We start from the raw sequence: 26366 nt of genomic DNA, 5'->3' as shown, positions 1-26366 counted from the left end.
TTATTCTCCAGCAATTGACGTCATCTCCTTGGGTGGCATAGGTCAATGGCTTAGAATTCAAGACTCTTGCAGTCTCAGCACACAACACCAATAAATCATTGAAAGTTACAGTAGCACCAGCCAACTTCTTGTTCAACACACGCTTGACCAGCCCAACCTGCCTCTCCACAGTACCTACGAACGAGTGTGCTGCAGTGGGCACAAGATGCCATTCAAAATGCATCCTGGTATCCTTCAAAAGTTCATCCATAATTCGTTTGGCACCAGCCATATTGGTGCCTCTGTCTGTAGTAACCCTTCTAGGCATATTGTAAAACGCCTGAAGTTTTCTCAAGCCGACCAGCACGGCTTCAGTTGAATAATCGGTCAACACGTCAACAAACACAGCCTGTGTGAATCTACAGGCCACAATCAACAACCAGACTTTGTACTTAGTCTTGGAACTCCTGGTGCCAACGCCAGGCTTCGTAACTTCTATCGGCCCCGCAAGGTCCATATGCACCTCCTTGAAGGGCACAGAGGGCTCGACACGATCTGGCAGAATATTAGCAATTGCGGGACTCGAACGCTTGGCATATTCAATGGAACATGCAGCACAACTCTTGACCACTTTCATAGCCTCCATGCGGCCATGTGTGATCCATGCATACCTGCGGCTTTGCGCCAACGTTTTACGATGGCCTCCATGCCCCAATTCATCGTGGGACTGTTGAAGGATGAGCCGCGCCAGCCTGTTGTGGCGGCTGAGCAAGACAACACCTGGGCTGTCCTTCATAATCTTCCTGGGGCCTCCAGCAGCGGCCTCAAGAGCCTCATCTCCTCTCCCGGACATTTTTAATATTGTAAATGTCCTAAGAGGAAAACATCCATCATGACCCACTATGGGCCAACAAACCTGGACCTTGTGATGATAGGGTTGAAGGGAGTCGAATTTTCCTTCAGCGTCCATGGTCATCTCCTTCTCTTGGTTGAAGGAAGTCAAAAACAAGTCACAAACAGAATCCATGTATGTATTTGTGAAAGTATAGTTCTCATAATACCTAGAACTATCATTGTTGCTAACACCATCCTCAATTGTTGCAACGCCACGTTTCTTGACAAGCAGCATTTTAAAGCAGTTGGCAGCCTTAAGAACTGCGGCCACAGTCCTCCTTGCCTGCCTGTAGGTCCTTCTTGCCAGGGACCTCCAGAAATCATTGTCCACCACCTGTGTGAACATTACCTTGAGCTTCGCCATCTTGGGATTTAGCTCGCTCTCGGGAATGGATGCATTTACCTCACCCGCCGTCTTAACGGGCCACTGGTCCTGTTCCAGGCGCAACCAGCTTGGACCATCCTGATATGTAGATCCAGGTTGTACATCCTCAATCGTACACAAACCACGCGTCGCCAGGTCGGCGATGTTGTGTTGAGTTGGAACCCATCTCCAATCTTCAGGGCTCGTCAACTGTTGTATCTCGGAAACACGATGACTGTTAAAAACATTTAACATAACACTGTCACTGGATAGCTGAGCTAGGGCACAGCTGCTATCACTAAAAAATACTTTGCCAGAAATGTTGAAAGGTAGGGCTCTGACAACAGTATCCACAAGCCTTGCCAAAATTAGACAACTAAGCATTTCTAACCTTGGTATAGACTCTATCTTCACTGGTGCGACACGTGACTTGGCGCAACACAAAACTACATCATATCCTCCAGGAACTGGCCATCTCAGGTAGGTGATGGCTGCATAGGCCTGGTTAGATGCATCGCAGAAACCAACAAGCATTGGAAGCCCCAACGGCTTATCAGGAACCATCGAACGTCTGAACGACACATTTCCAAGTGCCGAACGGTCCTGGAGGCTGGACACGAGCTCCGACCTCAACTCTCCAGGTATAACATCATCCCAGTTGCATCCATGTATGCAAACTGAGCGCAGACAAAGCTTGGATTTAAGCAGCAATGGCGCTGCTAGACCCATTGGGTCATAAAGTTGTTGCACAATTCTCCAAACTTCACGTTTAGTTATCAACTCAGGTAGACTTCTCCAGAGATCCTCCAGGTCCAGATCTTCTAGTAACTTTCTACCCTTAATCTTCTCGCCGTGGTTGGCTCTGACAGGTAGGAACAACTTATCCTGTTTAGGGTCCCAAACAAGGCCCAGAACTTTTACACTGTCAACATCATCTCCAGAATAAACAACAGATTTAAACTTGAAATTGCCAGGTGCAATCATATCTTCCAGCTCTTGGACCAGCTGGACAGCTTCAGGTTTACTGTTATGACCGCTCAAACAGTCATCCACGTAAGTACAAGTCTCCAATTTGACCGATGGAGGATCTTGATACAAAATAAATTCAGAACTGAGTGGTTGCTGAACATCTCTCCACACATCCTGCTGGGCTACAACGTCACAACCTCTAATCTTCTCAGATCCATAAACATCTTGAACATCCTGCTGGGAACGTCCACCAAAAATACGACCAGTGAGTCTGAGGGCGGTCACGGCCATATCGCCAGCCAAGGCCTCACCAAAGTTGATGGTTTTGGTGAGGTAGACCTCCGGCTCTCCATCAACTGTATCAGCGAAAAAAACACGTTTCAGCTGAGAATCTTCATAGGTAGCTAATAATGAATTGTAGAACTTCTGAATATCAGCCACGAATGCACACTTATAACTTCTGAACCGGATAAGATTGTGCATCAGAGTATATAATGGAACTGGGCCGTCCATCATAATACTATTGAGGCTTAGCCCCTTGCAGCAGAGGCTAGAATTGGCGCATATCCTCAACGGCGTGGAAATAGACTCTTTATATGCGCAGACTAGGCTCGAATAATACACGGGCTTAGTATAAGCTAGGTCTTCTGGCGAAGCTTTCTGATACACTCCACGAGACACAGCTTCTTGGAACACTTGGCAGAAGGTGTTGTATTCACCCTTTTTAATCATTCTCTGCCGGTCACGTAAGCAGATCTTATAGGCCTGCTCTGAATTATCAAATAACACACTTGGCGGCTGCTTGTAGGGATATGAGGCCGTCCAAATATGGTTCTCAAGATCTAATGTCAGACCTTCTTCAATCAGCTGCCGCTTACGCACGTCCAAGGCGGACTGCCCGGCGGCTATGGCGGCGCAATGACGGCAGTTCTTACAACCGCTGCACATTGATGGCGGCTGTATTCCCAAACTCTCAGTACTCAGGAACTCCATCTTGCTGACCTCCAACTTCACAGCTTTACAGGCGACAGGATTAGCAACAGTCCTGCCATCTGCAGACACAACTAAATAGCCTGTACCAAATAAGCTTCTGTACAGTCTAGAATCACCAACCATTTTATCTGCACAGGGAACATAGCTGGTGTTAAATGGCCGATAAGAATATCAATCTTACCGTCGACCATAGAAAAATTATCAGGCTTCATGTTGAAAATGTCGGCGGCGGCTGTAGGATCAATAGAACGCAACCCTTCTTCAGTACCAATGCTGGGCACTACCGCCGCCTCCAGAATATGTGAATTCCGGTTGCGGTCAACCAAACAAATCTTGACTGTAGGACATGCTTGGCTCTTTCCATCTGCCAGAGAAATAGTAGCTGTGCGACCAGTTGATGGCAACTCTAACTTCTTGGCAATACTTCTAGAAATCAACGTCAAATTTGCTCCAGAGTCCCACATGGCATTGACGGTGACTTGACGTTTGTCAGCCGCCAATGCCGGGACCTGCTGCAACATCAGCATAAAATTGTTCTTGCTAAACAATTGTGATTCATACACTGCCGCAACTTGTCCACCAGCAACAGATTCGTGTAACAATGAATTATGAGGCTGGTTGCAACTGTCTATGGTACAGCTGCCAAGCTTATCGGCTCTGGGACAATCGGCCACCCGATGCCCTTTTTGTAAGCAGAGCAAACAGGCGCCTATCTTCTTGATGAAGACTTTGCGTTCAGGAACAGACATATCCCTAAACTTGGAGCACTTAAACAACAGGTGATCAGAGTTACAACCTTCCGACGGGCAAGGCTGTTTCTTCTTGGTCTTAGCTGGAGACCCAGGTTTACCAACGGCTGTAGCTGCGGCCGCAGGATTACCTTTCTTCTTGGAGGGGGTGTCTACATCGATTGAACACCTCATCAAAATGGCGCCACGCTGTTCCTCTATAATCTTCAACAGCTTAGGAATATTTGGGGTATCCATTGAGCCCAACGCCAGGTTGAGCTTGTCCTGGAAATCACGTGGCAACTTCTTGGATAACATTTCCAAAAGGATCACAGTCAACCACTGGCTTGTGGTGACTTCCTCATCATCATCATCTTTAGTCAGCTGCTCGAGCTGGCTAACTGCACCACCAAACTCTGCTAAGACTGTCACAATCTGGTTGGAGTCCGACGGTTTAGGCTTCTTCTCCCATTGGTTGAAAAGGCAGAGCATCTGACGTGTTTTGGACTTAAAACGTGCGTCGAGGTAAGCCCATTGAGATTCATGCGATTGAATCTGAATTAACTGAAGTCTCAACTCTTTATTTTTGCAAACCTTTTCACTGCTCAACAATAACTGTAAATATGACAGGTCCTGTCCTACGGTAAGCTTTTTAAAATTGTCCTTGAAACTTACGTAGGCTGACTCTGAGCCGTCAAAGCTTGGAAGAAGGCGTTCGTCGACACGATTCATATATCCTGGCGTGAATATAGAACCGGTGCCGAACTGTGGTGTGCCAAACGGCGACACAAATGGCGATGCTGTCGAAGCACCCGCCGTCATTGTAGGCGGCTTCACAGGTTCAAGCTTAACCTCAGCCAGCCGTTTCATCAAGGCAGACAAAGTGTTTATAATTGGTTCTGGTAAGGGAAAGTATGACCCTTTAATAACTTTCACAATCTTTAAGCATCGATCATATAGTTCAGCCTTATGGTCAGGCAAATTATCACCAACTAAATCAACAACACTTTGAATGTCACTAAGCTCCTCCATAGCATCTAGAGCATCTTTCAGAGCGTTATAATCCTTTTGCACAGTAATTATATTAGAATAAATGTCACTAAACTCCTCAAGCTCTTGGATTCTCACACCAAGCTTGCTAAAACCGACCATAATGCTATCGAATGTCTCGAACTTGTCATGGACAAGGATTGACTCCTTAGTGAAATGTCTAACATCAAGCTCTGAAGATTCACTGACCAACTTCATCACTTTATTTAGTTCACTGGTTAGGGCCTCGACGGCTGGGCGCAGCCGTAATCCCAGTTGAGCGCCTTTATTCTTTTTAGGACCCATGATTGTCACAATAATTAACTGTACTGATTACGATTATAATAATGCGTGGTAAGGTATCACAACCAACACATTCACAAAACTTCACAGATATCTTCTTAGCCGCATCTGTTCTGTCTTGTTTTCATTGTTTCGGAACGCTTGCCTAGCCGTTCTCGAAATCTTATCTCCAAGCCCTCCGAATGACCAACATAGCGAAGTTTACAAATGTGTATTTATTACCATGAAAACAGTGATTCTAAAACAAAAATATAAAAATTAATTATATAATATTAATGGTTTATTATTTTTGTAAGATCGAGGTTGCGTGATTTCAATTTAATTAAAAATATAAAATTTCTAAAAAACTTTAAATTGGCACGAAACATATTAAATAACATCAGAAATTGATAATTTTAGATTCAAATGATCAATAAAATTAAGGAAAATATTCGTATGTCAAAAGTTAGCAGTTAAATGGTCTATTTGTTGAAAAATTAATGTTTTAAATTTCTTCGTAAAAATATACCATACTACACTTATTATTAAGAATTAAAGATAAATTCTTACCACATATGATGTCAAACTAAGCAGGAAGGCTTATTTGAGATCTTCCACGGATTAGAGCGCATGTATATTCAACCAATACATTATTTTTATTCACGTAGCTCTTCACATGGGAATCATCAAAGGAAAAATGCGCGGCTCTTTGTTTGTTTACAAGCGACGCGCGGAGATAGTTAGGAATGCCGCGTAACACACTCATTCTCTGGTGTAAGGAAAAGGGAATTAATGGGTTCGAACTTGCCAGGGAATACAAGAAAATCATTCCAACACAGTAGTTAGATACAAATATATAATTGCAAAGTTGTTAATAAGTATACTAAACTTAGTTTGTAGTTAGATACAAATATATAAATGCAAATTTGTTAATAAGTATACTAATCTTAGTTTGTAGTTAGATACAACTATATAATTGCAAAATTGTTAATAAGTATACTAACCTTAGTTTGTAGTTAGATACAAATATATAATTGCAAAGTTGTTAATAAGTATACTAAACTTAGTTTGTAGTTAGATACAAATATATAAATGCAAATTTGTTAATAAGTATACTAATCTTAGTTTGTAGTTAGATACAACTATATGTATAATTGCAAAATTGTTAATAAGTATACTAATCTTTGTTTGTAGTTAGATACAAATTTATTATCTATAATGCTATCCTTATGATATATAAAAAGGATCTCTGTCGCTAATCACTGAACCGAAATGGTTCTCTCTTACAGTACATCTTCTTATAGGTCCCTAGGTAGTTTTAGGCTATTTTATTTTTATAAATAAGTCTGGGTATGGTTTTAGGTTATTTTTCTGCCCTTTCATATCCCTTCGAATACAGAGCCCCTAGATGCTAGGGGCGCAGCCGTTAGTAGTAAAAAAATGTCATTGTCAACAAATCTTAAACCTTCAGTTAATAATATTCAGCTTTTCCCTCAAAGTTCTTAGTCGAGCTTATAAACCCACTAGATATTCTTAAATATATCTCAAATCAAAGATAAGGGGGGGGGGGAGTTCGATGCTTGCTAGGAACTATGAGAAAAGGTGACGGAAATTCAGATTTTTGAAAAATCGGACCTAAATTTATTTTGTTGTTTTTACTCCACACTACATGATAAAATCAATTTTTGACAGGTTTAATGATTTCCAAAATATATATTTATAACATCAAGAGCTCAGGACAAGATATCTCAAAAACAAATAGTTTCCAAAGTAGTTTTTAATGATACTTTCAGATAAAGTACCTTGTTTAGCACTGAACCCCCTCTCCTCTTATTTTATATTTATTTTAAAAATAAATGTGGGAAGAGGTGTTAAGTGTTCAAACGTTTCAACCACTAATTTTATCTACAAAAGGGGTAATTTTGTGTATCATCATTGGGGATGTACATTAATTTATCAGATATTGTCTTATCCCTTTAGATCCCCGAGTAACAACGCTATGGAATCTTTTTATTTATCATTTTTTTCTTCATAATTTCTATCATTGTCCTCAATAAAATAATGATATGTCAATAATTTCATATGTTTTCCTTTGTTTTGCTTCAAGCAATTTTAATTATAAATTGATTTCTTCCATATCCATATTAAGGACATTGTTTATAGAGTAAAATTAGAGGGCACACGAGCTGTTTGTAAATCTAACCACTGGATGGAAACTTTGAATATCAGCCACTACTGCGTTGTTCTGTCTGGGTTATACGTCTATACTTATACATTTATTGCCCTTTCATGGTTTTTGATTTCAGTATTATTAGAATAGTTTCTATCAAAACACGAGTTGTTTAAAATAAATTTCTCGTATTAATTCGAATCCGGTGGATAGGAACCGATTCTCATCCATACGAAAAAACTATGTCTAGCATCGTATTATAAGCCGCTTTCTACGAATATAAAAATGTACAATCATAAGATTAAAGATTCTATATACGCGGAAAGCGGTTTATAACACGATGAAAGAAATAACTATTAAATGCTTAACAAATCGGACAAACGGACAGCTGCCAGGGGTCTTAAGGTATAAGACAGTGGGCGATAAGTGGAAATAACTCCACAATAATGATAAACAAAATTACTCATTCTTTATACTGTAACTATTTGTTTAAAAGTTTAGCCACTTCTAGTTTGAGACCAACCAATCAAAATCTAATAAAAAAGTTTTTAGACTATGAAAAAGATTTTCAGTCAATTATCCCCTCACTTCCTGAGTAGCAACGTCAAAATTCTTTGATATCTCACTTATATTCTATGTTATCTTTTATGCTAGACTTTGTTAATTGTAAGTTTTTAGATACCTGGCAATACTAATAATATGCCAAAATTTGTACATGCATTTCTAAGCCCCTAAAGAAAATTTACAGATTAGTAGAACAATGTATTCTGATACAGGGATCTAAAGGGATAGGACAATGGTCGATAAATTAATGTCTATCCCCAATGATGATGCACAAAATTAACCCTTCTGTAGATTATAATTGGTGATTGAAACTTTAAAACACTCAACCTAATAAACCAACCAATCAAAATTTTGTGTTTCATCATAGGGGATGTATATCAATTTATCGGCCATTGACTTATCCCTTTAGATCTCTGGTAACAGGAGTTCTACCAGACATATACTAATTATAGGAAAGCTTAACTGTAATAAATCTGCATAAAAGCTCCATTATGTTAATGCAAAATCTATATAAATCTTGCTGACCCATAACTTGGGGGTAATGCAGGGAGATAGGAGGATATTAATATCCATTTTAGTAGCGAAGCTACTTTATAATTCCAAATGTCCGTTCATCCGTCCGTCTGCCTGTCCGTCCGTCTATCCGTCAGTCCGTAATTAATGAATTGGGGGAAACGTGATTTTCTCGGCTACTATTCAAGATAGACAGATGAAAATTGTAGGGAAGATTCTTATGACATATGCCCATCTAATCTATACATTGTTTTGTCTTTTATTTGGGGTGCTAGATCGATTTCGTGATTTTCTCAATTCCTTTTCAAGATAGAGGGCTGAAATTTTTAGAGATTAATCAATTTTATTATATTTATGAGTTTGATAAGATTTGTCTATTAATGAGGGTGCTAGATTGATTCCTAGATTTGTAGGTTTTCTTGATTTTCTCGATTCTTATTCAGGATTGACGGCTGAATTTCCATTAAGTTTCATAAAGATTTGTCTGTTAATTGGGTCGCTAGATCAATTCCTAGATTTTATGTTTTCGTGATTTTAAAGGTTTCCTGTTTTACCTATTTTGTCATGTTAAACATTAAATGTTTTTTTGTATTTTTTCCCAATATCCATTCATAATTTTTGAGCTTCGCTACTTATGGATGTTGTTATCCTTGTTAAAATGTACTTTTAAAATACTTTAAATTTCCTGACTCAGAAATATTTTGTAAACTAATCTGTTATTGATATTACGTTTATTCTACTATTTATTCTATGCAAACATATAGCAAAAATTGCAGAAAAATAAAACGACTTAAAAGTATCCAAATGTTAGAAAATATTAAAGATAAAATTTACAATGAAAATTTATAAAAAACTAATTTTAGTCAAGTGACTATGTCATATGGATGAACGAAACGTATGAACAAATGAATCCTATTCTAAAGTTTAGGAAAAAAAAGTAAATGAAGCTGTTTTTATATAAAACTAGCGCTGCGCTCCTAGCATCTAGGATATCTGTATTCAAAGGCATTGTAATATACAGAAGTGATGATTTTGTGTAGCACCATTGAGAATGTACATCAAAATTTGATTATCAAATTATTGGCTATTGTCTTATCCCTTTAGATCCCTGAATAATACAAGTAATAAAGTGAAGAAGCAAAACTCGTTATAATCTTATTTAAATCAAAAACATTGACACTATTATACTATATCAGAAATTAAAATAGTTTAATTAGATTCCAGTGGCATCTTGCACAGAGCATAGTATTTGTGATGACAAGAGCCACTACCCCATCGCCAATTCCAACCTTCATAAGCCTAGAAATATCATTCAAAAAGTTTATTAAATTTTCTAAACTATTTCAAAATGTTTCTGAATTTAGCTGATAATTTATCATTTTCTATAATTGGTTTATAGTTTGGGTAGAAACAAAAGTAAAAAAGAGATCAGGAAAGCTACATTAGCCTTCTACCTCTAATAGTAGCTGAGAAAACAGTGGGAGAGGGATGTTAATGCCACCACAATACCATTCTACCAATGGATACAGATTCATGAGGGGTCCTGACCGTTAAGGGTTAAAGTTGTTTTAAGCATACTTTTAAAATCCTATACTAAAAGTGGCAGTTTGTTACAGTTAACATTAAAAGATAGGAGGAAAACAAAAAACAAGGATGACAACATCCATAAGTAGCGAAGCACAAATTATGGATGGATACCCTTCGAAAATAAACTATGTTGCAGTTTCATAAAAAAAAACATTAAACTAAAAAATCACGAAATCTAGTAAGATTTATAACTTGAAAATCTAAGAATCGATCTAGCACCTTAACCAATAAGCAAATCTTAATGAAACTTTGTGGGAATATGTAAACTGTTAACTTATATAATCCCTATAAATATCTGTCTTGAATAGGTGTAATGAAAATCATGAAAACTTAAAAATCTAGGAATCGAATTAGCACCCCAACCAATAAGCAAATCTTAATAAAACTTAATAAAAGCATGCAGAATATGAAAGTATTCAATCCCTGAAAATTTCAGCCGTCTATCTTGAATAGGAGTTGAGAAATTCATGAAAACTTTAAAATATAGGATTAGATCTAGCACCTCAACGAATTGACGAATCTTAATGAAACTTGGTGAAAATATGAAGATTGGTAACAAATTTAATCCCTGAAAATTTCAGCTCTCTATCTTTCATAGGAGCCAAGAAAATTACGTTTCCCCCTTTCTGTCTCAGACGGACGGACGGACGGACAGACGGACGGTACGACATTTCAAATTATAGAGTAACTTCGCTACTAAAGAATAATGTACCCCCCTTTAGAACAGATAAAGGTCCAGAGGGGTTAATAATATTACCATAATACAATCTTGTGCTGGTTTTTTAGGTTGACGTTTTTGCCAATTAGTATAAGTTACTATAATAAATTAATCAATTATAAAATGATGTATTATAAATCTAAATTTAACAAGGATGACTACATCCATAAAAGCAAAGCACTGAAACGGTAGGACAAACGGACATTAACACTTATATAGTGTCAGAACTGAATAATCAGAATATAAATGTATAAGAGTCGAAGCAAAATTGTCAGTAAATTTGTTTTAAAACAGGATAATGTTCATGGGCATACTTACATTTTTGAACTTGATTACAGAGTTGCGTCGCTTATAACATTATACTGTGTTGTCCCAGGAATGAATATACCATAAAATCAGATCAATCGGATGATTAGATCACATAAAAATTTGTTGTTAAAGTAGTAAAAAAAGCAACATGTTTAAAATGAACGTACGGACATTTTGGTAATGATTATAGAGTTGCTACGCTTTCTAAATCGTACTTAACTACTAAAGGAATCACCATGCAAAATTTGAAATCGATAGGACAATTTTAACATGCCTAAATTAACGAAAAAAGTTATCCGTTATGGACGGACGGACGTACGGACGATCCGACCCTAATTATAGAAAAGCTTTAATTTTAAAAATTTACCTTGTTTACCATCAACCCATTGCCAAGTCCCCTCCGTCTGGATATCATTTCCCCCAAGCCACACATATCTCTCACTGTTAGTCAAGTGGGAATTTGTTAAAAAATCTAAATTAGAATAACATTTTTAAGTCACTATAATCTAACAAAAAATATTTTTCAATGTCTATCTTATGACCTCAACAATGCATTAAAAGTAGATAGAATACTGAAATATCTCATAATCAAGAAAGTTAAATGTTGTTTAGAAAAAGAAGTGTATAAGCAATCTTTAGATTCCAGGTATCCTTTCTGGACTCTAGGAATATTGAACATCTTCTTTGACTGCAATTTATGGCAACTACTGTTATGTCAACTACTGGCAGTTGCCTTAAACTGCTGGCAACACTGAAAATTTATGTTTCAATATTGTTGAGGACATAATTATAACAACTTTAATATACCAACTCACTTTTTACAAATTCAGTTTCTTGAGGGGTAAGAATAGATGCCAACTGTGATCCTGTTGCTAGTGAGGCACACTTTGTTTTACCATCTGGCCATTTTACTTTTTCATTCAAAATTTTGTAACATGATTCTGGAATTGAATTAAAACTTATTGTTAAAATGTATTGAGAACTTATAAGTGCTTTAGCTTACCTGATTCTGGATTTTCAGTCCAACCTTCTTTACACTCAAGTGCTAAAAAATATAATTAATTAGATTTTGTTTAAGTTAAAAAGAAACAATTCCTGTTAAGGGTTTCAGAACACAAAGTAATTGTTAAACACTGATCAAATAACAATTAAAATATATCAATGTATTATAAATCTTTCCATACAGGATCTGAATGGATTATCTAATCTGAACTAAAATAAAGCCTGCTATTCAGGTTTTTTTTTGGCTTGGACAGTTTTACCATCTTTTTTATTTGACATCATGTGGTACCAATACCACCGAGCCAGTTGCGGATTAGTCCCCTGGCTGGCTTGCAAGGGCATGCCTAATACATATTGTATTATTACATACTTAATAATAAAAATGTATTTTAAATTTTAATAATTAATGAATGTAATAAAAGACAAAATAGTTATAAACAATTAACATAAAAAACCTGCATGTTGTATATTTCTAGGATGACTTTGCATAACTCCTGTTCTTGTGTTTACCAGCTGAGGATAAATTTCTGGAATGTTTAATCCTCCGTAAACTAGCCATATCAATGTCAACTAAATTGTTTAACTAATCATAATATATTCATATTTAGAATAATGTTTCTCGTATTCATTCGAATCCGGTAGATAGGAACCGGTTCTCATCCATGCGAAAAAACTATGTCTAGCATAGTATTATATCCAACTTTCTACGAATATAAAAATGTACAAACATAAGATTAAAACAAGTTTTTTTAGCCGGTGCCTTCGGCAACTCGGGTTAAAAAAACTGGTTTTAATCTTATAATGATACATTCTATATCCGCGGAAAGCTGTCTATAATACGATGCGAGAAATAACTATTCCATAATCAAATTTAAGGTAATTAAACATAAAACTATAGGAAAAATATAAATAATATGATAATTTAAATGATAGAACTAACTATATTTTGTCAATTATATATGAAATATTATCTCTCACCCTCGGCATATCTATACAACTACTAATTAGAAATAATAAGATGTATATTTGATCTTTTATTACCATCAATAAGTGTACAATTTCACTTTGATAAACAATCAAATTACTTAACACATATAAAGGGTGAGCAAAAAAATGCGTAGATTTTTAAAATTCAAATTGCGTGGCTTGTGTTAATGGTAGAAAAAATGTAGGCATACCGTTAGAACCGCTATGGAGTCTATTTTTTGGAAATATAAAAACGATTCCTGTGCTACGCATAGGTAAGGAGCTACGCGTTAAAATTTCCCAACTGATGTAAAACTTTCTATAATACAAAGTAGAACGATGTCTGTCCGTCTGTCTGTCCGTCTGTCTGTCCGTCTGTTCGTCTGTCCGTCTGTCTGTCCGTCTGAAGCTTAAGATCTCGGTAACCGCTGAACCGAATGGGCTCTACTCTTCAGGGAATATACCTACTGGTCCTGTGGTGGTTTTAAGATATTTTCTTGGGGGGTGGGACACCCCCAACCCCCCAAAAAACAAAAAATCCCCCCCCATTTTTATTTATTTTTTCTTTTTTGCAGGAGATTTCCTTGGTCCTTTTACGAATTTCACCTTAATTTTTTTTTGATAACCTCTTGGGGCAAAGCCCCTAGAGGCTAGGGGCGAAGCCGCTAGTTACTAAATATTAGAGAATAGGGTGTGCAAAAAGAACCGGGTACATTTTTTAATTTCAAATTGCGCGGCTTGTGTTAATAGTAGACAAATATTACGCATGCCGTTAGAACCGCTATGAAGTCTTTTTTTGGAAATGTAAGAACGGTTTCTGTGCTACAAATAATTTAGGAGCTAGGTGGTAAAATGTCTCAAACTTTACTCGCAAATCAAGTTTTAACTCAGATGGGACATTTTACCACGTAGCTCCCTACCTGTACGTAGCATAGGAATCGTTCTTATATTTCCAACTAGTCAAACCAACTCTTTTTGATCCGTTGATCAGTAACGTCTTGAGAACATTAAAATTCTCTGGGGGAAAGATAGAAGGCTGTATTTTAAATGTGTAGCATCTTTATTAGTAACCACCGACTTACTTTTTCCTACAAAAAAGTTGAATACCTCAATTAGAGTATATACTAATTAGAGTGCTCTTTTAGTATATGCCTTTAGAGTATTTTTGTATACGTGAGATAAACAGTGCACCAATTTTACTTTCAATTTAACCCTTTTTTGTACTTTGAATTTTTCATGGGGGATAAGACAATGTAAGTTAATATCTTTTTCTATCTCAATCTCTGTATATATAAAAACTAAGTTATTCATTATATATAAAACGTACAAAAATCTAGTTTACATTTAACACCCAGCTAAACTACACAAGGCCGAGAGGAGGGTGCCATGTTCACCGAAATACAATATTTCAAATAATTGCTTATACACAAAAAGGACTTTTTCACTCTAATGAATTTAGCATTAAGAAAACCTTAATTTAAAGGGGAAATATACGACCAAAACGTTTATTTACCAATAAAATGGTCTAAATATATTCTGAGAACTATGTAAAGCTTTCCTAAAATAGTGAACTTAATCGGTTCGGTGCTTTAAAGGAGGCCTGCAGGAAACACCACGCTTTTACTGCTAAAAGGCTGCCACATGTAGACCCAAAACCCCAAATTTGAAGCCTTCAGCTTCAATAACAAAAAAGTTCTAGGCATTATGTACAATGAGAATTTTAAAAGATTTTCATTGCTCATAATAGAAAAAAAAAACAATATTAAATTACGTCGCCCAGACACAAAATTATAACCTTATCTTTGTCAGAAACTTAGGTTGCCGGTATCTGATTACATTTTTGCATTACAAACACCACATTTAATAGTCTAAATCTGTGAAAAAAATTTGGTTTAAATTGCGTTTGTGGAAGAAAAATCATAGCGGAAACAAATGTACTAAGCTCAAGCTCAGCTGTGATTGGTTGGTGAGCTTGTTAAGCCTTCTGATTGGCTGGAAATACTACACCACCTTCTGTACAACGCAAGTTAAACTTAAATTTGAAAAATATATTGACTATAACAATAGGTATTATTATTGTAAAAATATGATTAGTTACTGGCAACCTTAATTTATGACAAAAATAAGCTTATAATTTTGTTTCTAAGCCACGCAGTTTAATTTCAAAATTTCCAACATTAGCAATGAAAATCTTTCAAAATTTTCATTGTACATAAAATGTCATTTTAAAATGCTTACAACTTTTTTGTTATTAAAGCTGAAGGCTTCAAATTTAGGATATTGGGTCTACTTGTGGCAGTCTTTCAGCAGTTACATCGATGTATTTCTTGCAGTCTTCCTTTAAAATAAAGAAAGATGTACATCCCCAATGATGACACACAAAATTACCCCTTCTGTAAATAAAACTAGTGGTTGAAACGTTTGAACACTCATTTTAATAAACCAACCAATTGCAATTCAGTGAAAGCCACCAAATAGGTTAAGCAAACAAAAAAAAATATTTTATCAAAACTTTGGAGACTAGTGCAATAAACAACCCATTGTCCCCCCTCAATCAAAATGTTTCAAGTTTCTTATATTTATTTTCTTTGCATTAGATGTGAAGCTAATAAAACGCGCGTTCTTGTTTCCTAAATATCTTTCCATCGCTTTTTAGCATGTATGAGCCCTCAGCTATCTGTTCCTCAGATATTTGCATATTAGTCGGGGATAAAGGTGTAAGGACAATGAACGTTAAATAATTCTTTCACAAAAATCTTTATGTCTAAATGAAGTAAGGGATCGAAAAGGATAAGACAAAGGGAAAAATTGTTGTACAATCCCAATGATGGTACACAAAATTGTCCCTTTTGTAGATTAGATTAGTGATTGAAACGTTTGAACAATTAACTTAATAAACCAACCAATTAAAATTGAATTAAGTCCCCAAAGTTGTTAGTTCAACGAATAGGAAAACGTTACTATAAAACTATGGGGACTAGTGTAATAGACAGTCCAATGTCCCCTCCCTCCCTGAAATGGGGTAGTTTGTTACTATTTGGGGAGAATGGTTGTAGATTAATCGAAACTTTATCGTCCCTTTCTCCCTGGTAAAATCTCTTTATAATTTCATGTCTTCAAAATCAGCCAAGGGTTTTTACAAAACAATGATAAAACATTAAAATTGCAACATTTTGAAAGCGATATTTATGAATATCGTTCATTCCTACTTTATGAGCAATTTTATTTCAAAATTTGAATATATTCGAATTGCGATTTGCGACAATTTAATACACATAAGCAAAAAGTTACCATACTTTTTGGATCACCAGAATATCCTAAATCCTTCGCGTATGCAAAATATAGTTTTTAACGCTTTACATTATTTCTTACTTACATGTACACTAAAAAGTTATATCTTGGGAAAAAAGGGTTCAATACCAAAATTTGATTCAAATTGGCTCAAAAATTTTACCAAGTTCTTTTTATTAAATTTTAAAGGATTTTAAAAATTTCTAAGTATGACTAACTATACCATTATATTTTTATCATAAAAAATGTCTCTAGGGGCTTTAAAATAATTTATTTCTAGCATTGTTTACTCTGACGATTAATACGCCATTCAAAAAATCTATAATAATGGATTTATTATTATTTGGTTGTTACACTAATTTTCATGTTCTCTTATAAAGTAACACTCGTAGCGTGCTAAAATTACGAAACCTCAACCCACCACCTTTACCATATTCCTTTTCCTCCTACTGGATGAATGAAATGGCCAATAAATGAGTTCAATATCAGCAACCTAAATTTTCAAGAAAGTAGATAACATTTCTTTATCTGTGTACTAGCGGCTACGCCCCTAAGTAAAAATTTTTTTTTTTGGGGGGGGGATTTTTCATTTTTTTTGGGGGGGGGGGCATCCCCCCCCTCATTTTTAATTTTAGTTTAAAGATTTTAAAAAAAAACTTGGGGGGAAGGATTTTTCATTTTTTGGGGGGGTTGGGGGTGTCTCACCCCCCAAGAAAATAGTTATAAACCTTCCCGGGACCTATGAGAAGCTACCCTGTTAAGAAGAACCCGATCGGTTCAGCGGTTAGCGAGATCCTTCGGTACACACAGACACACACACAAACAAACATCCTGTTACTTTAGTATAAGGATAATGTTAATTTTATATGTAAATCTAAAAGAATTTATGAGGTAAGGAGAAATTTAAAATTATTTTCCAATTTAGTTTAATTTATTCAATCCTTTTATAAAAGTAACAGGATATCTATGTATGTGGCTGTCAGTCTGTACCAAAGTGCTGACCCGATATGATTCTTCTTTACAGATTAGCGTCTCATAAGCCGTGGGAATGTTCATAACTATTTTTGGGGTGGGGTACAACCACCCTCCAAAAAGAAATGAAACCTAGAAACAAATGACCTGCCTTCCAAAATCTATTTTTTATCTTTTTTCTTTTAAATTAAAGGGGGGGGGGGGTTAAACTTCCCCCCCCCCCCCCTAAAATGCATCTAGAGTCTTCTGGGGCGTAGCCTCTAGTTGATTGAAAATAGGAATGCTAAATCTGAAAAAAGGGACATTTATGTTCATGTGTATAATAAGTGGTTGAACCGTATGAAACCTCAACTTTATGAACAAACCAATCAAATTTCACTAAATCCCCCAAAGATGTTAAGCCAACAAATAAGAAAACATATTTGTAAAACTATGGGGATTTTCGATTTGCCAAGCTACCACCGCACGTACTATATTAACGTATTTTACGATACTTCTTTAAACATCTGTTCAAGTCTCTTAATGAACTAACCTATCAAAATTCTCTAAAGCCCCTAAAGTTGTTAAGCCAACAAATAAGAAAACGTATTTGTAAAACTATGGGGATTAGTGCTATCTCTCTCTGATTTGCCAAGCTACCACCGCATGTACTATATTAACGTAAGTATGTAAGTCCCCAAAGTTCTTAAGCCAACAAATAAGAAAATGTTATTGTAAAAGCTACCACCGTATTTAATTTAAGTAAACATATTTTACCATGCCTTTTTAGTCTTTGTACGTCTTTTCAAGTCCCTACATTGAGGTCGTAAATTGTTAAAACTTAACAAACATTCCAGTCTTAGGTCTTATTGGTTTGGCTTCTAACTATCTAGAATTTAAATTCTTGAATTTCCAATATAATCTGAAGAAATGAATATTGCAATACAAATTTCAAGAAGAATTCTTATTAAATTCTATAAAACTACACAATAAAGTATCAGGATGCATGCTGTATTTCCAATAATTCTTAGAAAAATAATCATCGATCATAGCTATATTTTTAGTAAAGTACTGGGCAGGTTTTAAGCTATTTTGCTGAAGTTAAAAAAGGTCAGGTGAAACCACTAGTAATTTGTTATATTATTTAGAACATTTTTATGATCCTATTAAAGTATCCTTAATTAGGGTTTTATGATGTATGAGTAGCTATAAGAAAATAATTAGGGTTTTTCAGAAAATTTAAGAAAACAATGGCAGCAAAAACTTTGATATAATACAAGATATCCGTTGTTTGTTAACTATAGTTTTTGTGATGTCTTAAGCGTGGCTACATTATAATTGACTACTTGTCTTTTTCTTATAGGTTTAAATTAGAGGATTTTTTGCCTAACCCATTTTTAAAGCCAATTCTGTTAAATCGGAGCTAAGTTACAATATTAGAGTAAAACAATAGAGGGGGAAGGGGTTAAATAACTTAATGTCCCCACCACGTGGACCCTGTGCCGACTTTCAATTGGGACTTTGAATATCAGCCAATAGCGTCTAGAATATTAACACAGCCAAGTCGATAAGAAAGCGCTGAAATCAATTTGCCAGCAGACGAAAAAGGTCCCCAACACTGGTTCCAAGTAGTTGTATGGGTTATGAATCTATATTTATAGATTTAGTGTTGAAACCTCACCGACCAACCGAAATTCTCATCTTATTTTTCATACAAATATAGCATGGTTAAAATAGATGAAATCACCGTAAATTTGTTCTTTATTGTTTTAAAGAACTTTTGTTATATTTTTAAACAGCTAGTCGGTGCTTTTAGTAAGTAGTAGATGTAAAATGATCGTAGACCTCTTATTTTTGAAGTAATTTAAGTTTTTTTATTTAAATTAAATTGGTTTTAAGGTACTAAAACGCAACAAAAAAGGAAGAAAATTGCCCGGTGAATCAAATTTTCGAACTAAAAATAAATAAAAATCACAGAAGTCAGGACGTGTTCTTTGAATAATGATTCATGAATAAGGTATTGGCTGTATGAAATTTTTATCTAGTAGGTAATATTTTGGGGGAAAGAACTGTTGTAAATTAATTCAACCTGCACTGTCTCCCCTCCCTGAGTATAATTAGTAATATTATTGATCATTATTTTTACAAAAAGTAAGTTGTCACACATTAACTGTTCTTTATCAGGGTTCTAAAGGGATAAGACAATTGCTGATTAATTGATGTTTATCCCAAATAATAATACACAAAATTTCACCTTCTGTAGATTACAATTTGTGGTGGAAACGTTTAGATTCTAAGCTTAATGAACAAAGAAATCAAAATTTAAAGTCCGAAAAGATGTTAAGCCAATGAATAAGATAACGATATTATGAAACTTAGGGGTTTAATTTATTAAACAGCCTAATGTTCCCTACATCCCTGGTTTAATTTTAAAAATAAAAAGTTTATATTTGTTGATATGTTACTTTAAATCTCTAAAAGAGCTCGCCCATGAATTCATTTCAATTATTACAAAATAATATAAAATATTTGGCGGTTTTGCTCAAAATGTCTAATTTAGCACACGAACACTGCTTATACCAACAACGAAATTAATTTGGAAAAAAATCACGAAACCTATACGTGCTTTTCAGCTGTGGTTAAGGGGCAACAAAGAATATATGGGGTACTGTGTGGCCTCGTAGGGTTAGGGCCCCCGACAGGGATTATTGAAAAAAAACCTTCCCTTTTTTTCAATTTACTTTTTAAAAGAGGAGTATTTTTATTATCCCATAGAACAATTGCCCCCTCAATTTTGATCCATTGCTTGTTTGTAATTGTTCTTGTTATATGTTATAAGTTTTAGTTTACTATACAACCATAAAATCTTATGCATGTTGTAAATGTAGGAATAGCTATGTAAAGTAATAAATTAACATAAATAAAAAACAGATGATTTTAACATAGAAAAATTATTTATCGAGTCAGATATTTAAAATTAAAAAGTGCCACTAAAGGCCTCTAGGTGCGTAGCCGCTAGTAAAGTTTAAAGCACTGTTAGAAAGTAGGTTTATAATATACATTAGTGCTAAACTTGCTAAAAAACTAACATAATTTGCTTAACATACTTACTAATTTGAATAGGTATTAAAAATAACTTAATAATATAATGTTTATAAATATTCATTTAAATATTTTAAGATTTTAAAATCGGTCAATAGAAGCAAAATATCCTAACTGATATTGTGGAGAGACATACAGACACGCCTTAGTTATAAAGTAGCGAAGCATTTAATAAATTACAGCTTTTGGAAATTTTGATATGCCACCATTTTGGACAAACTTACCCATTCTTCCCTGAATGCAAAATGGCCAAATTTCGTGCAAATTTGTGTTTTGTTATATGTGCGAAATCCCATGTCTGTCCATTTTGCAAGTTATCATACAATGTTGAAAACTAAAATTTGCACTATATTAGGGATCTAAAGGGATAAAACAATGGCCAATAAATTGATGTAAATCCCCAATGATTATTTACAAATTTACCCCTTCTGCAGATTACAATTGATGGTTAAAATATTTGGACACTCAACTTAATGAACCAACTAATCGAAAGTCCCAAAAGTTAAACCAACAAATAGGAAAACATTATTATAAAACTTTGGGGACTAGTGTAATAAACAGCCCAATGACCCTTCCCCCACTTGCACTATTAAATCTTTAAAGATACTTAAAATTAAACTCACATGGAAATAAATCTTGCTATTAAAAGCAAATAAACTATTAGATTTTAATTATATGTGGCCGTTGATTACAGCTGCGATTGTCGGGCCGAGTGACTTTATCTACAAGATTGAATAATTAGATGTTCTATTTGCACATCCAATTTGCACTAGTTTGCATTTATATGAGCCAAAAATCCGCCATTTACAATCTCTAATGAATGGGTTGGATTATAGGATGGGTAGGTGAGTAGAAGAGGGATAAACAACAGACGATAGAAAATTAGACACTTTCTTACCTTTTTAAAGTATTAGTGCGTGGTTGCTGAAAAAATTGATGTACTGTACATACCCAATGATGATACACAATATTACCTCTTCTGTAGATTAGAATCAGTGGTTGAAACGTTTGGACACTTAACTTCATGAACCAACCAATTAAAATTCAATAAAGGTCTCCAAAGATGTTAAGCCAACGAATAAGAAAACGTTAATATAAAACGTTGGGGACTGGTGTAAGAAACATCCCAATGTCCCCTCCTTCCCCGGGGTGAATAATTGGAGCTCTATTACAATTCAATAAGTGTATGGTCTCCCATTGGGTATTGAAAATGCCTACCCCCCCCCCCCCCCATAATCTTTAATACAAAGTAGAACGATGTCTGTCTGTCCGTCTGTCCGTCTGTCCGTCTGTCTGTCTGTCCCTTAAGATCTCGGTAACCACTGAACCGATCGGATTCTACTCTTCAGGGTATCTACCTATTGGTCCTGTGGTGGTTTTAAGCTATTTTCTTGGGGGGTGGGACACCCCCAACCCCCCGAAAAACCAAAAAATCCCCCCCCCCCCCAAAAAAAAATATTTTTTTTTACCTTTTTGAAACTCAAATTTAAAATGGGATGAGGTCGACTTTTCCCCCTCCTACCTTAGGTGTCCCTAGAGGCTTCTAGGGGCGTAGCCGCTAGTAATTATAATAAAGTGTCTTAAATGTTAGAAAAAAGCAACAAGTTTGAATAGGTTAAGAAATATTAACATCTAACCTCTAATTTTAAAACCTCAATTGTCCAACTAACTATACGTGGATGAAGGGAAAAATTGGATCCCTTGTGAAAAATATAACATATATAAAACTTTTGATTGTAAAGATTTTACAAATATTTCAATGATTTTTAAAACCGAAGCTTTTCTATAATTAAGGTCAGTCCGTACGTCCGTCCGTCCGTCCGATATAGATAGCTTTTTTTCGTTAATTTAGGCATGTTAGAATTGTCCTATCGATTTCAAACTTTGCATGGTCATTCCTGTAGTAGTTTGGTACGATTCAGAAAACGTAGCAACTCTATAATCACTACCAGAATGTCCGTACGTCCATTTGAAACATGTCGATTTTTCTACTTTTTTTAACAACTAATTTTTATGTGATCTAATCATCCGTTTGATCTGATTTTTGGTATATAGATTCCTGAGACAACAAAGTACAATATTATAAGCGAAGCAACTCTATAATCAATTTAAAAAATGTAAGTATGTCCATAAACATTATCCTGTATCAAGCAGTTTTTCAACAAATTTACTAACAATTTTGCTTCGACTCTTATTATCTCGTTTACCTCGAACGGGCGGGATTACAGTCCAGGACCTTTTCGACTTGGTGTAGGTCTAGGTCCAGCAATTCAGGAGAACTAAGGATGACTGTTACGCACCCTTCTCTGTCCAAACACCCAAGGATATTAGGTTAAGTAACATAACTTCGACTCTTATACTTTTATATTCTGATTATTCAGTTCTGACACTATACAAGTGTTAATGTCCGTTTGTCCTACCGTTTCAGTGCTTTGCTTTTATGGATGTTATCATCCTTGTTAGGCATCTGTGGTGGGTAGAGGAAAAAAAATAGTTACCACCCAACATAAATCTATTTTTAAAAGCGAAGCGAAGGTCGGTCTGTTCGTCCTTTCTTAACAGAAAGCCTTTTCGTTAATTTAGACTTGTTAGAATTGCCCTATCGATTTCAAACTTTGCCAGATGATTCCCATAATAGCTAGGTTCGATTTAGAAAGCGAAGCAACTCTATAATCGTTACTAGAAATTCAGTACGTCCACTTAAACATGCCTTTTATTTTTTTTGATATAAGGATTCCTTCGACAACAAGGTAAAATTTATAAGCGATGCTTCTCTGTAATCAAATCATAAACATAAAAGCATGTCTTTTTTCTGTATTCAACTGTAACGGTTAGCACTTTTTGTTAATTGTAGATATGTTAGAATAGTCCTGTCGATTTTAAACTTTGCAAGATGATTCCTATAACACTTTAGGTATGATTTAGAAAGCGAAGCAACTCTATAACCGTTATCAGAAATTCAGTACGTCTATACGAGGCAATACTTTCTATCTTAAGTTTTAAAAAAACTTTTTATTGCATAAACGTCCTTGCTTAATTAGAAGTCAAAAACCTGAAAAATACATATTTAATATACTATAATTTGCCATATATAAACTTTTAAATTTCCTAATATGATTTTAAAAATATTTTTACTTAAAGAAATTTTATGCCAAGTAATTAAAAATATTGGGATTAAAAATCTTTAAAACATGATCTGATTGGTAAATTTTCAATAAATATAACGAGAAAATTAAAACAAAGATAATTATATCCATAAAGAAAGCAAATCTAGCACTAATATCTCTGATAAAAAAATAAAACTGACATATTACATTATAAAAATAAAGATACCCATCCAAAAATAATCGGTAAATCATATTCCCTGGATAAGTTAAATTTTTTAAAATGAGTTCAACAGAAGAAAGGCAAATTTTTAGCGGGTATTGACTAAAATTCAATCAATGAAAATTTGGTAAAAGTTCATATGTTTAAAAATTGATGAATTTATGCTAAGGATTTAAAATTTTTAATTATTAGACGATGTTTAAATAAGGAAATCAATAAGAAATGGACATAAGAAAAAACAGTAGAACAAAGCAATCAAAAATAGAATAGAAAAATTATTCCAGTATGGCTTCAAAAACGATTAATACCCGCAGCATAAGAAACGGTTCTAGCCATCGTATTACAGACAATTTTTCACGAATACTAAGATAAATAGCATAATATTAATACCTGTTATGTAAGCTTGGTCCTTTGGCCATCTTAGACTAATGAAGCTGGTTTTAATCTTATATTTTTTTTTATTTCAACATCCGCGGAAATAATGCGATGCGATAAAAGATCTTTGTAGACAAACTGACAAAACAAGAAACCTGTAGAGTAAAGTCACTTTAAGATTCTTTAAAAAAATTTCATTTTGGTGAATTATTTGATGGTTTTCATGTAGGTAAGGAATTTTACAATAGTCTCTTCCTAGAGTCTTTATTCTCATAGTAATCACAATGAAAGCACCATTATGTCAGTATACAGTGAATCATATATTAAAGTTTTTATGTCCATCTATCATTTTGATTTTGGTTGTCTGATTTTAATGACTAACCCTTATATAAATAGTCGTAAAAATTACTACTCTGCTCGTGGGATGTGCCGAGCCAAATACAGTATTAGTTCCTTATCCATGTATGACCTAAAGCCTTCCATTCTCTATAATGTCCTCTCTATATTTTACATTAATCATTTCTTCTTATTTTTAGCTTTTTAAAAACTTTCTCTAACTCCTATCGTTTGACAAAAAAGTTGAAATGTTATAATTATTTTATGTTATGCTCTGTCAGACGGACGAAAGTACAAATCTTAGTTATGGAGTTGCTGCAGTCTAAATAGGAGTACTGTGATGGAACCAAACAAGTCTGCTGTTACTGTGTGCAACAATTAGTCTTTAGACTCCGCCTCTTATTGGAGCCAATTAGCCTCGGGTTCATTTACAATTCAAGTACTTTTAGTTCTTTGCCCTTGAGTTTGGAACTTTTTTTTATGAAAAGCTTTTCTTTCTAATCTTATGAGTATTTTTAAATGCGAATCTTTTCTATATTTACGAGTAGCTTTTATCGTAAGTTAGAACCATCGTATCTATACAAAATCGTGCATGAAGATTCATATGATGATGAGGTATAAACTTGAAAATTCATAAATATCACCAAAAATTTCACAAGTCCGTTTTAACAGCACAATGTCAAGATGACAATAATTACAAAGGCAGAATATTATACAATGGCCTCTAGGGGCTACCTTTCCCCCTCGTAAAAAGCCTAAAACCTGCCCTGAATCAATGCAAAGTTACCCACAAAATTGTAGCGCGTTCAGTCAAGCTTTTTGACTTACAGACAGACATATAGACAAATTAACATCTTTTTACTGGCTAACGAGCTCCTCACTCTATTGTTAAGGATATTTCTGCTCTGGGAGGTTATCTACCCTCTATTACTTTAGAATTTAGTAAATTTATGAACCTCCTTGCATCTATAAATAATGTCATCCTTGTTCTGTCAATTATTTTGTACAAATATTAGAATGAAATATCAAGGTAAAGAAATCATATTTCACCATGTCAAACTCTTTCATTTTATTTTGTTGGAAAATTTCTTTGATTGATTGACTACAGGCGCGTACACAAGATGTAGCCATGGGGTTACATCTCGGGGACCTTAAAGGATAAGACAATGGACGATAAATTGATATATCACCATAATGATGATAAACAAAATTCACTTCTGTATATTGAAATTATATGTTGAAAATTTTGGAAACTACTAGTTTTTATTAAACTAATCATATTTAATAAAAGAAACCAAAGTTTTTAAAAATAAAATAAGATGGTTAAAAATTTTTGGGAACCATTGTAATTTAAGGTCCAATGCTACAAACATCCTGGGTAAATTCGACTTTAAGCAGCCCTTGATAATCTTTAAAATTTCTTTAAAACTTCTACAGTAATGGGTACAACAATAAACTGTAATCTGTAATAAACTGTAATATGTTTAAGTATTTGCAGCCCCCCCAAAAACAGTTGCTTATTCAGATGATTGCAAACATTGGATTTCAGAGTGGTTGTACTCCAGTATTTTAAAAATCTGTAAATAAACAAGGAAGTTATTTGACTGTGGTTTACGTCCAGTTAAAATACTTAGGTATAGAGTGGCAGCACTTTCCTACAGGGAGGGAGGGGACATTGGTCTGTTTATTAGACAAGTCCCCAAAGTTTTTAAAAACGTTTTCTTATTAGTAGGCTCAACAACCTTTGGTTCTATCATACTATGTTGATTGGATGGTTTATTTATTTGGGTGTCCAAACGTTTCAACCACTAATTGTAATCCACAGAAACGGTTATTTGTGTATCATCATTGAGGGTGTACATTAATTTAACGGCCATTGTCTTATCCCTTGAGATCCCTAACTTTCTTATCTATTCA

The 26366-nt window shown here is 34.8% G+C and overlaps 1 protein-coding gene across 3 annotated transcripts; it reads right to left on the bottom strand.

The window, feature by feature from the left end:
- Positions 1–9624: 9624 nt before the first annotated feature.
- Positions 9625–13119, bottom strand: LOC145318681 (snaclec stejaggregin-A subunit beta-1-like). 3 transcript variants are annotated; one of them, XM_080160120.1, is made up of 9 exons: positions 13080–13119; positions 12557–12671; positions 12362–12445; positions 12103–12144; positions 11915–12040; positions 11467–11571; positions 10830–10888; positions 9940–9998; positions 9625–9784 (listed from the first exon to the last, which is right to left on the bottom strand). In XM_080160120.1, exons 1-8 carry the CDS (start codon positions 13086–13088, stop codon positions 9942–9944), a joined length of 597 nt encoding a protein of 198 aa, XP_080016246.1. In that variant the 5' UTR covers positions 13089–13119; the 3' UTR covers positions 9625–9784; positions 9940–9941. The 3 variants fall into 3 exon arrangements, with proteins under 3 accessions (XP_080016246.1, XP_080016244.1, XP_080016247.1); XM_080160118.1 differs by lacking the exon at positions 9940–9998; XM_080160121.1 differs by lacking the exons at positions 9940–9998; positions 10830–10888.
- Positions 13120–26366: the final 13247 nt, after the last annotated feature.

Source organism: Acartia tonsa, chromosome 5 (assembly GCF_053477335.1).
Source record: "Acartia tonsa isolate MP-2025a chromosome 5, ASM5347733v1, whole genome shotgun sequence".
NCBI classification, from domain to species: domain Eukaryota; kingdom Metazoa; phylum Arthropoda; class Copepoda; order Calanoida; family Acartiidae; genus Acartia; species Acartia tonsa.
Note: the sequence above shows the minus strand (reverse complement) of the source record. Positions and strands in the feature narration are given on the sequence as shown.

Coding starts and splice junctions, on each gene's coding strand:
- LOC145318681 (XM_080160118.1), bottom strand. Junction 12,145..12,361: donor GATGTCAAATAAAAAAGATG/GTAAAACTGTCC, acceptor TATATTTTTTAG/CACTTGAGTGTAAAGAAGGT. Junction 11,572..11,914: donor AGAAACTGAATTTGTAAAAA/GTGAGTTGGTAT, acceptor ATTCTAATTTAG/ATTTTTTAACAAATTCCCAC.